Below are 12,141 nucleotides of genomic sequence, written 5' to 3'. Positions count from 1 at the left end.
GATTGCCAAAACAAGTGTTTACTGCTCTAGAGTCCAGTGGCTGTGTGATTTACACCACTGCATCCAAAGCTTTGCCTTATACTTGGTGATGTAAGGCTTGGATGCAGCTGCTCTGCCATGAAAACCTATTCCATGAAGCTTTTTGTGCAAAGTCTTGAGCTAATTTGAAGGCTTCATGAAGTTTGGAGGTATGTAGCGATTGACCATACAGAAAGTTGGCGACCTTTGTGCACTGTGCACTTCAGCATCTACGTAAAATCATAAACCATATTGTCATTCCCAAACGCTCCCCTCCCCACCACAGTTATGTAAAAAAAGAAACAAAAACCTTAAAACTTTATGCATTTCAGTGAGGTGAGCTGGTGGCGGTATGAGTACAATGTATCTATTCCCATTTAGAGAGGTAACATCTTTGAATAATAAACTGACGCAGTTTCATGACTGAGTGTATGTGAGAGCTTATGTATGGTAACCAGTACGATGGTAAGCAGACTTACTAGACTTGCTGAAGCCTGAGATGCACTCCTCCAGAAACTCCAGAGTCAGATGAGGTTCGTTGGCTGCCAGAGTTTTGCTGATGGAAACTATAAAGAGCGTATTGTTGGCTGGGATGCAGAGACCTGATGTCTCCAGCAGCTGGCCCTCTATCTTCAGATTAAAGGTGCAGGTCAAAGCACACAATAGGTTGTAAGCTGCAGATCTGGATATGAAACAGATAAGTCAGTGTAAAAACAGTTTTAGTCTTTACTTTTACAGGTTTGAGTTGAAAAACATAGGTGTTGTAAATGAGTAGATCAAAAGTTTTATTTCAGGTCGGTGAAGCTCAACTGAAAACTGGAAAGACAATAAGATGTGCTAAAATGTTCGAGTTTTTCCTTTGAAACTGAACCACTTGCATTGGATCAAAAATATTTAGGCTCATGTTCAAAGTGTACATTACTGCGCAAAAGTCTTGAGCCATCCCTCATTTCTTTACATTTTGCTAGGTAAATGGGAAATAGATGCAGTGAGCTAGTGAGTAAAATACAGGCAAAACAGTGTTTTGGTCCACCCACATTTTTTTTAACAAAACAACTTTTAGGGAAGCTTTCTTGTAATTTCTTCAAGTAGTCTTCAGGAATACTTTTCTGATGTACAAGGACTAGACTAAAAGTAAGTATTTAAGTAAAAAAGGTGCCATTAAGAAGACATTAAGAAAGCCCAGAAAGCGATTGCTCATGTCTGGTTCTTTCAAGGAAAACAAAGAAATGAGGGGTGGTTGAACTAAACCTTTATACCTTAAACACAGTGTATAAAAAATGAATGTATCGCTAATCCAGTTAACTGCTGGTTTCTGAAATTTGACTTTGAAGCATTGAGTTTTTTGACCACTGCTATAGTTTTTGCTTTGTATCAGTTTTATAATCTAATTTTCATCTACATGGGGCTATAATTTATGACGGAAATACAATGTATTCACACATTGTAGTACCTTAAATTTATGTTTTCATAGACATGTGAGCAATAGGGTTGTTTTATCAAACATTTATACAAGCAGGAGTCACTAAGTTTAAGGTGCTTCTGCATTAGGTTTACTTCCAGCAACCTTTATACAAAGTCTAAACTTTAAACCTAAAGTATGCTCAAATATTCATGTGTCACTGGTTCCGAAGCAAAAAATCTCAGTTATATTTTAAATTAAACACATTCTTTGTTATTTTTACAGACCTACTTTATTCCCCATAAAGCCAAAGAATTTGGCCTAGAATAACAAAACAATGACCCTACAGGACAGACCTGAGGCTGGGGTCAGAACTGCCCAGGTTGAGAAGAGCAATGTTGAGGAGAGTGCCAGGCACATCTTTTGGTCGGATTTTAGTGTGCTGAGGGATGGAGTCAGGCTGCGACAACTCCCAGCGTGTCCGGATATGGATGATAGACTGAACTATGGCATCACACTCCTGGTGCATGAAAGTGAGGGGTGTGCCCTGGTTGGCCATGGTGAGGGTGAACTGACTCTCATCCACAAGGCAAATTTCCTCAATCTCGGAGGCATAATATACATCGTTGAGGAAGACAGGCTGGCCAAGGACGCGGGTGCGCTCAGCTGAGGTCACCTGAACGGCTGTTGAACCCACCTGGTCAAGAAGAAAATAAAGATGGTTAAAGATACACCTCTGTTACGATTTTAGTGATTTAATATGTTTATTTAGTGGTAATATTTCTATGTTGCTCATTTTTAGTGCAAGTTCACTGGCTGAAACCTTACCTTAATTGAGACCTTGGTATCTTTGTGGGCCAGTTTGAGGGCATTGTGGAACACTTTAAGGTCTTCCTCCAGTATCAGTGTGGCTGCAGGCAGCTTCTGTTGGTCAGGTTCAATGTGCTCTGCCAACTTAGCTGGAGAATCAATGAACTGGAGCCGCTTGCTCCCTTTTAGGCCTGTCAGCAGCCGCTCATGATACTTGGTGTACTCTCTTACCCAAGTGTTGCAGTTGTAGACATAAACAGCTGCCACATTCTCATATGCAAAGCCAGGAAAGACAACAAACCACTTAGAGAGGAAGTCAGTCTTGAAACGATTGCTGGGTCCAACATGTGTTAAGTCTACCACTATCTCATAGGGCTTAGCATAGTAGGGTTTGAGGGTGAGAAGGACATGGTAGATGAGCAGGTCACCATTGATCTGGCCCGTTTTGAACCTAAAGAAAAGGGGGGAAAAATTCATTATGGTTAAATACGAAATAGTTTTATTTTTTAGATCAGTTGTATAAATGTGAGGCTTAAATTGTTCATTGCATTCTATGTGGTTGAACTCCGAAAAGCTTCATTTCTGAAAAAGATTGCTTCTTTTTGTCTGTTCTTTTTTGTAAGAGCCCTGCAAGCCTCTGTGGTATCAAACCCAAGGCTCTGAAATAATCACACCCTCTGCAAAAAAACAAACAAACCAAAAGACAAAAAAAAACCCAGCAGAAAGAGGGGTCAGGAAGTGACTTCAGACCATCTCAACAGTCAGTTTGCAGCAGGTGTCACGTGCCATTTCTTCCCCAAGACCTCCATAGGACTACTTCAGGTAAGAATTTGTCATGCAGCATCTTTGAATCATATTAAAAGCACAAAAGTCAAGCATTTCCTTTAAATTTTTTTTAACTAGAACTGTTCAAACAACCTTCTGATCATGAGCTCTTGTAGTGGCATTCTGGAATAACGTTCTACATTTTTTTTCAGCTTTACTTTTTCTAAAACAGTTTCTGAATTTCAGAGATGATGGAAGGTGCAAAAACTCTTTGGCTGTTTCTCCTGCTCAACCACCTGCCACTCTGCCCTGTCGGTGCTGACGCAGTCCTTTCAACAACTCAAATATATTCACAAGACTATTCACAAGACCAAAGAAGCAGCCCCACACTTGCTGTGAGTACTACCCTCAGAACAAGTGAAGACAAAAACTCCATCAATGGCACTCGTGGTGACTGCTTGGTTGACACTGAGATGGGTCTGATTGCTATAAGTTCAGCTGGAGGTCTCATTGTGTGCTTGCTGGCTGCTACTGTGGTACTGGCATGCCAGGTCTGCAGCCTTCAGCGCCAGGTTTATGGCCCTCGCACCTCACGGTCCAACATGGACTTAGTAAGCAGTACAGGCTACTGGGGCACAGACCAACCAGAGATTGCAGGCCTGGTTGGACCATATGATGCCAGTGTCATGCTTGAGGAGGTGAAAGAAGACAAGACTGAGGAAGAGAGGCAGGCTGAAACAAAAGGGACAATGGAGGACGATGGGGCAGGACTCAAGGAAGGGGCAATGGCAATAGCGTTTAATCCTGAGGACGATCAAAGTCATATGCACAGCTCCAACTTCAAGGACTCCTGTTTGGAGATTCCCAGGGATTTAGAAGACATGCCCCTTGTTGTGTAAGGAGGTAACCCTACTTCAGTAAATCCAGTCACATACACAACTAATCAGTTTAGCTGATTTAAAATATATTAACTTGGCTTGTTTCAATCACATCCTTTCCAACAGAGATGCACCAATTGTTAAATCATGGGCAAATATAAAATAAAATAAACGAATTATATTAATGGAGATTTTTTTTAATTTTTATTTTGCTCTTTTTTTGGACAGAAATAAATAACTTTGAAAGTCTTTCAAACGCATTCATGAAACGGACACAAGGAAAGAAAAAGCTATAATAGAGTGGTGACTGTTTTCTTATTTGCTGAAGGCAGTCAACAAAGTGAGAATGGAAATTTGGTAAATAAACTGATAATTTTGTTGTTGCATCACTATTCCTGTTTATTTTCATCTTGTTAAATGTAGGGCATCATATGCAATTTACTACATTAGTGCTGACAGAATAAAGAGCTTTGGGTGCACACACCAAAAAGCATAGTTTTTGCTTAGATAAGGATACTTTTAACATGTTACATAGTTCTATATCTCGTAGTAAATCTTTAAAGCCTGGTCCTGAGTGTTCAATTAAAACAGAAAGAAAGAACGAAAGAAAGAAAGACATCATAACTTTTAAACACATAACATAGCACGGTCCATATTTGTTGTGCGCATGATTTGCATCAGTAACATAACATAGCATAATAACTTACATAATGAACAAAAAGCAGATTAACAAAAACAAGGTCAACATACATTCACAGTTTTGAAGAGATAATGGGCTAAATTGATAATAGAAATGCTGGAAACTTAACTCTGAATCTGTTTCAGCTATGTCTAATCTTTTAAATGAATTTTCAACAATTTAATTATTGGTTATAACTTAAATACTTGTAATATTTGCCAGTTTTTAAATAAATTGACCTTTGTATTGGTGTCAGTGTTTCATGAGTCAAATCAATATTTGTCAATTATGAGCCCTATACACACACACACAGACAGAGAAAGTTGTGGTCAAAAGTTTCCATACACTCGTCATGGACATTTTGAGCTTTAAATTATTTCTTTCCATTGTTGTTTTCCCTGGTCGACTGAGTCTCATCAATATACCTTCAAGGACTAAAAGAAAAACACACAAAAAACAACCAAGAACTGGATGTACTGTAGAATTTATTTTGGATTTCATAATCATACATGACCAAAAATGTGCACACAAGTTCAAATATATATATACACCCCCCACTAATATTTGGCTACATGTTCCTTAGTTGCACCTAGACCAGATGCTTTTGGTAGCCATTAACAAGTGACAATTTGGGTGTTTTTCAAGAGCTTGGCAAAGTGGTGACACATCCAAATAACTTTTGTAAAACAGTTTCAACAGATATCAACTTCTTGAAATCTGCACATCTGTACAAAGGCTCCAAGAGATCTTACCAGCTTTGGAAAATCAATAGTTTCTTGGACTCGTAGAGTATTGGTCAATGAAATAAGTACTATCAAGCTATTTCTTCTATGCTGACAAATACAAACTATGTCTTGTTAAAAGACAACACTTTGAGCTTGAATATATACTTTTGACCCTGTGTGGATTAGAGAAAATCCAAAATGTATTTGTGCAATGGCAATTATTATTCTTAAAATTTTTAAAGATCTATACTATATAATCATTCGACAACAAAACAGGCCACAACAGTGACTACTTATAGAACTGTTATTCTGCTTGATTAAATAACATGTACAAGCCACACACCTGTCAGTAACCCAGAAAAAACCCCACCCATTCCTGTTATGATACAGTTCTGATTAAAAGTTGTTCTAAACTTCTAAACTGTATTGAACTGTATTGTACTTGAAAAATGGCAAAAAATATCATATTTTGCATGGTTGGATCTTAACAAGGATCCAAATAGAGCTTCAACATAAAACAAGAAGAAATGGGAGTGAGACATTTTTTTGGAGCATGCAATTTATTGAAACAATGCTTAAATTGAAACAGGCTGTTTTACAGCTGATCAAAAGTTTAGGGCCACATGCCTTAAAAAAGCCAAATCTGTGCAAAAATGTGGATTCATTGTCATCTTCTGTCAGGTAGTCAGACTGTTATGACGTTCTGATGGCAAAGGCAAAAAAACTTTACCTTTTTGAACGCGGTCGGGTTGCTGAACTGCATAAGCAGGGTCTCTCAGCGCAACATCACTGCCAAGGTGGGACCCAGTAAGACGGTCATTTGGAATTTCTTAAATGATCCTTAGGGTTATGGAACCAAAACGTCAAGTGGAAGACCCCCAAAAATTTCACAAGCACTGAGCTGGAGGATCGAATTGGCTGTCCGTCAATACACTGGACTATCCTCGACCCAAATTAAGGCCGTTACTGGTGCAGACTGCAGTCTCATAACCATCAGATAGCATCTGAGGCTGAAGGGCTTCAAAAACGTTACTGACATGACAAGCAGATCCCACCTGAGATGTTTTCTATGCGCCTCAGTGGAGGGGGTGCCATAATGGTCTGGGGTGCTTTTTCCTTCAGTGGAACAATTGAGCTTCGGGAAGTGCAGGGGCGTCAAACGGCTGCTGGCTATGTCCTATGTGCATGTGCGTCCTAAACCTTTGATCAGCTGTCAAACAGCCTGTTTCAGTTTAAGTGTTGTTTTCAATAAATTGCATGCTCAAAAAAATGTTCTGTCTCAGTCCCATTTCTTGCACATTACATGCTCTACTTGGAATCGTGTTAATATCCAGCCATGCAAAAATATGATTTTTTTGCCATTCTTCAAGTGAAGTGGTCTTAAACTTTTGATCAGGACTGTATATGCCCTCCTTATGCAGTCAAAATATCTCTGACCTGTCAGGGCATGGGAAAGTGATCTCTGTTTGTATGTTTTTGTGTATCGCAGATCCTGTAGATTTTGTGGTTGAGAATGCAGTATGATAACAAGGTGAGTTTACCTTTCACAGGCATCAATGGTGTGGCTAATAAATGTCCTTACCTTACTCAAACTATGTCCTAAAAAACAGACATGAGCTGCTACCATGCTGCTATTTCAGTTATGATATGTTACTGTTCTGGACATTTAAACTTAAAGAATGCCTTTTCCTTCTTAAAACCAAAGAGCACTCATGAAAATTTAAAATTCACACTTTTTAAAAGTCAATCTTTAGAATTTTACAGATTAATTCAGCATTGTTTCAGCAAACATTTTTAACACAAGACTTGGTTGTAAAACATGAACTACTATATTTAACATAGGACACTGAGAATGATTTCACGTGTCACGCTTCCTGTAAGTGGTGCAAGAATCAGTCTCGAAATTTCAGCAGCGACAAACTGTCCAACCCCCAAGATCTTACTTCCTTAGAGATAGCAACTCTGCCAGACAGCAACAGCAATATTCGGCTTTTAATACACCCTGGAAGGACACAACCAACAGCTTTGAGTGTTCACCTGCGTACAGACACTGGTATGTAAATCTAAATTACTAGATTACTGATACAGTTTTGGGTCCAACTCACAGCTTGACAACTTTAAATTGATGATTATGTGAAATTGAGACATATCTATATCTATACACACACACACACCTAAAAACTAAATGTTATGTGTAAAATGTTATTAAACAACAGAGGATACATAAATGTAAATTAGATGAAAATGGTAAAAGCAGTGTTTGAAACTGGTAAATTGCGTACCCTTCAAACCTATGGTGGATTACGAGCATTTTGAGGAACTTACCATTTCCTAAAGCATATTATATTGCATATCACTAAACGTTCTTTATTCAAATGATACTACTTCAGACTACGTGCTCTGACAAAATAATTTCCTCTGTTCTAGCTTCAGAGACACAGTAGCCATTCTGAGGACAGCAATGACCACAGATTTTACAAGCCTCACGTTCATATGGCTGCTGCCACTGGCAGCAAGCAATGCAGTGACATCAAGCAATGCAGTGACATCTAATCAAAGTGAAGTCTCCAGCTCTGTGGTAACTGTAGAATCATTCTTTCACAATGAGCTGACAACACATACTCAGGCATACTCAGAGAAAATACCTGCCACGAAAGACGCACAACGAAGAAGTCAAACAATGCCCTCGAATACGATCCTACCTAATACTAAGACAGCACCAGCTCCTACCAGTTCTGCATCGCCTCACTTAAACAGTACTTCCATGGAATCCTTAACAGAAATACAATCTACAGTCATCAAATCTTCAATGACAGATCTAACTGGCACCCCAGCAACACCTACAAGTGTAACTCCAGTGATAATCAACTCAACCCAAAGCCAGAAGACATTAAGCACACACGTTAGGAGGCACACAAACCCCTATCCACCTACATTTTCACCGAAGTCTACAAAACTCATCTCTACTACTAACACATTTACCACACCTGAAGAAGACAAGTCTGAAAGCATGAGTCCAGCTACAGGTGATGATGTGAAACATTCCACAGGCTTATACAAAACTTCAACATCCATCAACAATATCAGAAAAAGGAAAATACAAGAACCTTCAGAAACAAAGAAAACTAACCATGGTAAAGTAGTGGCCGGACTAATCGGTGGATCCCTGTTAGTGATGATGGTAGGATTCCTGATCATCTTTATTAAGAAACGGAAGCTTCAGAAGCAGCAGGTATCAACTACAGACTGGGCGGGTCCTTCGCCATTTCTAGAGGGTGGAGCTAACAATGGCCAGGTAACAATGAGGCCACCTAACCGAATTTCTGTAGCCAGCTTTCTACCTGCAAGACTGTCCAAAAGATTGTCCTTGCTTCCGGAAACAGATGAGGAGTTAGAAGACATGACTCAAGTTACTACATTTGGAGATAAAAACCAGGGGACCACATTTGGCCAAACAGTTGATGGAAATGATGGACCAGAAAGCAATGGGACTAATGCAGTTTTTCCTGAAATGAAAACCACAGTAGACATCGGACCAGAAAGCAATGGGACTAATGCAGTTTTTCCTGAAATGAAAACCACAGTAGACATCGCAGAGACTGCTGAAAACTGTGTTTCGGCTGTCTCTTTGCAAACTAACAACCCTGTGTCCACAAATAATTCAAGCCTCCGTCAAGACCTTTCTGCAAATCAGTCAAATCAATCTGAAGTCATGGAAAATATGTCTGAACAAATGAACAATGCCCTTATGGAACCTTAAGCGAACTTGATCTCTAAACAAATCCAGCAGATGTAGGGTACCAGTTATAACACCCTTCATTGGTTTCCTGGTAGCAGCAAAGGTAACTACAAAAACAGGAAACCATGTTGTTAGTGCATTCGGAAATAATTGAGATTGTGTGATGTTAACCATGATTTCTACAGCAAAACCTGAAGAACAACATAGTAAGGTTGATTAATTGTAGTTTTCTGTGTTAGTAAGAGTAGGAATATGCAAAATAATAATCATACGCTACATGTAGGGGCATTTTCTTGCTGCTAACAGATAATAACATTGCACAGCAAGCAGTTTTATTTACACTGTGTCATGTAACAGTGTGAATAAATACCATACCATGATGTGAACAGGAAGCTTCCTTTTTAACATTCATGTGAATAAGATCTGTCTCATTTCAAATATCATTCAGTTCGCTTGGCCACATCAAAAGCAAGCTCTGGTACATACATGCCTATCTTAATAATATTCGTTTTGCACAATATGGCATATGCAATAGAAAAGTAAGAAAACTAAATATCCCCCAATAAAATTTCCTGTACTTACAATTGCATGTAAGAATCTGGAGGTGCGCTATGGCTTTAGTTTCGTTTAAATGACATTCAGAACCTTTCTGCAAACGTTACTTTTTATCTTTAATTCCAAAAACAATTAAGCTTATGTAAACCTCAGAAGCACGTTTCTCAGGCAGCCTTTTATAATTTAGTTCAACATTAGTAACAGTGGAGCTTGTACAACTAATATAATGCAAATAAATTGTTTTAGCTCTCTGCTCAATTTGCAGAGAATTAAATTATTTCAAAAGAAATAATTTAAAAAATTTTCAATAACCTTTTTAAATTTCTTAAATAATTAAAATAATTGTTCCATTGTTCACAATTGGGTTGTTTCTTTACAATCACATTTGGGAAAGACAAACAAAAACCCCTCATTACTCTAATTTTCCATTTCTGTTTCTCACTTACATAGCGTGGCGTTTTTAGTCAGCAATGGACCTAGTTGCGCAACCACATTTAGTTTAATATGGCAATACTGATCATCATTTAAGTTGATTAGAATGCTAGGTATTAAAAAATATTAAGAGAAAACTATTTTATGTTTAACAATTATCCATTTGATAATTATCCAGTACTTTTTGAGTTAATAAATTAAATTGCATAAAACCACAAAGCTTTCAAAGACTAATCATTGATCGTTGTCTTTACAAGTTTTACTTCTCTGGCGTGGTAGTATAAGTATAGGTGCCACCATCATAAAACAGAAACTCAGACGGGACCTGAAGTATCTGTGTGATGGCCATAATAAGAGCTGTACCAATTCTCCAAATAATAAGGGAAGGAGGGTAAATTCTTCCTTTATTGGTTCCTTTAGCATAGTGTACACTGGACCATCCTTTAAGAAAAGGGAGGAGAAAACACCACTCCATAATTCACTGAGATGGCCCATCTGACCATTCATGACAAAACACAATATAATTTAAAAAAAAGTTGCTCAGCTCTGGTAAATGTTATCTGTGAGTGCCTTTCCCCATTTTCATTGAATATCCTCCTGATATAGTTTTTAACAACAGTTCATTAAATTCACAGCTGAAAGAAGAACCTCACACTGCTGCAATAAAAACTACTTCTGATTGAACTGTAGCCTTGCACGAAGAACACAGAATGCTATATAAGCTCAAGATCTATATTAATTAATAATAGTACTTAAGGTTCTGTGCAACTGGTGCTAATCAGTAAAGTCCTTTGTTATATTGCAGTCTTTAGTATAATTTTATTCCAGAATAGTCTGCTGGAATAAGTGATAGATAGCACTGCCTTAACAGGCATGATAAAATTAGTTACCTAGTATCACAACAGTAAAATATAACAAATAAGATGAATTTAATTTTAGATGCTATGGGACAGATTTACTAAGTGAGACAAATTACTGTGATGTCGCAATTGCTGGGGGATCTATTAAGAATGTGCTTTATTTTTATAAAAAGATGCAGTTAACTGCAGTAAAAACCAGCCTTGTGCCAAGAGCAAATTAGTGGCTCAAAATTCCAGTTTAAGCTCAGGTTTCACACAAGTGTTGCTCTCTGAAAACAGCGTGGCAATTCGGATAAATGTGAGGAAGCTGAAAGAGAATCAATATCCTTTTGATTTAAGAAAATAAGTCTTTCTATGCAAGTGCTTTCTATCTAACATTCACACGCAATCATACTCCAAACTGATGCATCGGAGAGCAACGGGGGTGTTAGTATCTTGTGAAAGGATATTTGGCATGCGAACTGTAGGGATGGAACCCCTAACCTTCAGATTAGCAGATGACCTGCCTTATTACCTGAGCTAAGATGTACAGAGAACACAAAACATTATTTACCATCAGATTATGAGTCATCTTGTGTTACTGTGTCATGTGCATGAATGCATGCATTGCAGTTTTAATAGCACATTGCAACATTCAGGCATAAACCTAACACACTAACACCTATTTCTTACACATTCAGCAGAGAAAAGTTGCTTGGTGTGTGCGCAAAGTTCATTTCTGCTTTTTCATGAAAACAGTGTAACCGAAAAGCAATAGGTGGGGCTCACAGTCTGATGGAAGGACCAGTGGAAACTCTGCATGCAGATTATCTTGCCATATTTAATCTGCATGTTTAGTAGCCTTGGAATTTGAAAACTGATGATAATTCTAGTCATGATGCTTTTACTAGCCTGTAAATGTGTAGTGGCTTAATTTTAATCAGCAAAGTCCACAGGTCTACACAATTTTTAAAAACAGGGATTTGCTTTGCTTTTGCTTTGAAAAGAAAATGCAAACCATGATGCAAAGTGGTTTATGTATACTCATCATAGATATGAATGTAAAGGTAATTTGGAGCTTTTAATGTTTCCTTTGAACTGTTCTTTCTAGTGTGATATGATTGTACAGAACACAGCTTTAAGAACTTTATAAAAAAAACATTATGTGTGCAGGGTTTGATTTATTTAGAATTTTCTAAAACACAGGATCATAAAACAAACACTTTTGTTTGCTAGTTGTGGTATTTCATGTGTCGTATACTAAATCAAGTGTGCTGAGTCCAAATCTGTAGTCGGATT

At 38.0% G+C, this 12,141-nt stretch overlaps 2 protein-coding genes and 1 long non-coding RNA gene across 6 annotated transcripts in view; 2 read left to right on the top strand and 1 right to left on the bottom strand.

Moving 5' to 3' along the window:
- The window catches only part of nf1a (neurofibromin 1a), a 133,939-nt gene that overhangs the window by 18,424 nt on the left and 103,374 nt on the right, over positions 1 to 12,141 (bottom strand). For all 4 annotated transcript variants that reach the window (XM_026191694.2, XM_026191697.2, XM_026191695.2 and 1 more), the window contains 3 exons: positions 2,249 to 2,681; positions 1,777 to 2,117; positions 498 to 700 (listed from right to left, as the gene is read on the bottom strand). In XM_026191694.2, the coding sequence (XP_026047479.1) occupies positions 498 to 700; positions 1,777 to 2,117; positions 2,249 to 2,681 (977 nt within the window). The remainder of the gene's footprint in view (positions 1 to 497; positions 701 to 1,776; positions 2,118 to 2,248; positions 2,682 to 12,141) is intronic.
- Positions 2,913 to 4,122, top strand: LOC113035876 (uncharacterized). The gene is made up of 2 exons (XR_013901273.1): positions 2,913 to 3,052; positions 3,242 to 4,122. It is a non-coding gene; the product is annotated as an uncharacterized LOC113035876 (long non-coding RNA).
- Positions 7,214 to 9,402, top strand: evi2b (ecotropic viral integration site 2B). Its single transcript, XM_026191699.2, has 2 exons — positions 7,214 to 7,330; positions 7,705 to 9,402. The coding sequence occupies exon 2, from the start codon at positions 7,739 to 7,741 to the stop codon at positions 9,035 to 9,037; it is 1,299 nt and encodes a 432-aa protein (XP_026047484.2). The 5' UTR covers positions 7,214 to 7,330; positions 7,705 to 7,738; the 3' UTR covers positions 9,038 to 9,402.

The sequence above is a fragment of the Astatotilapia calliptera genome, chromosome 14 (genome assembly GCF_964374335.1).
Source record: "Astatotilapia calliptera chromosome 14, fAstCal68.1, whole genome shotgun sequence".
NCBI lineage: Eukaryota > Metazoa > Chordata > Actinopteri > Cichliformes > Cichlidae > Astatotilapia > Astatotilapia calliptera.
This window is presented reverse-complemented; position numbering and strand designations above follow the sequence as displayed.

What these genes read in the sequence shown, in the direction of transcription:
- evi2b (XM_026191699.2), top strand. Translation starts at nt 7,739, where the DNA reads ATGACCACAGATTTTACAAGCCTCACGTTCATATGGCTGCTGCCACTG.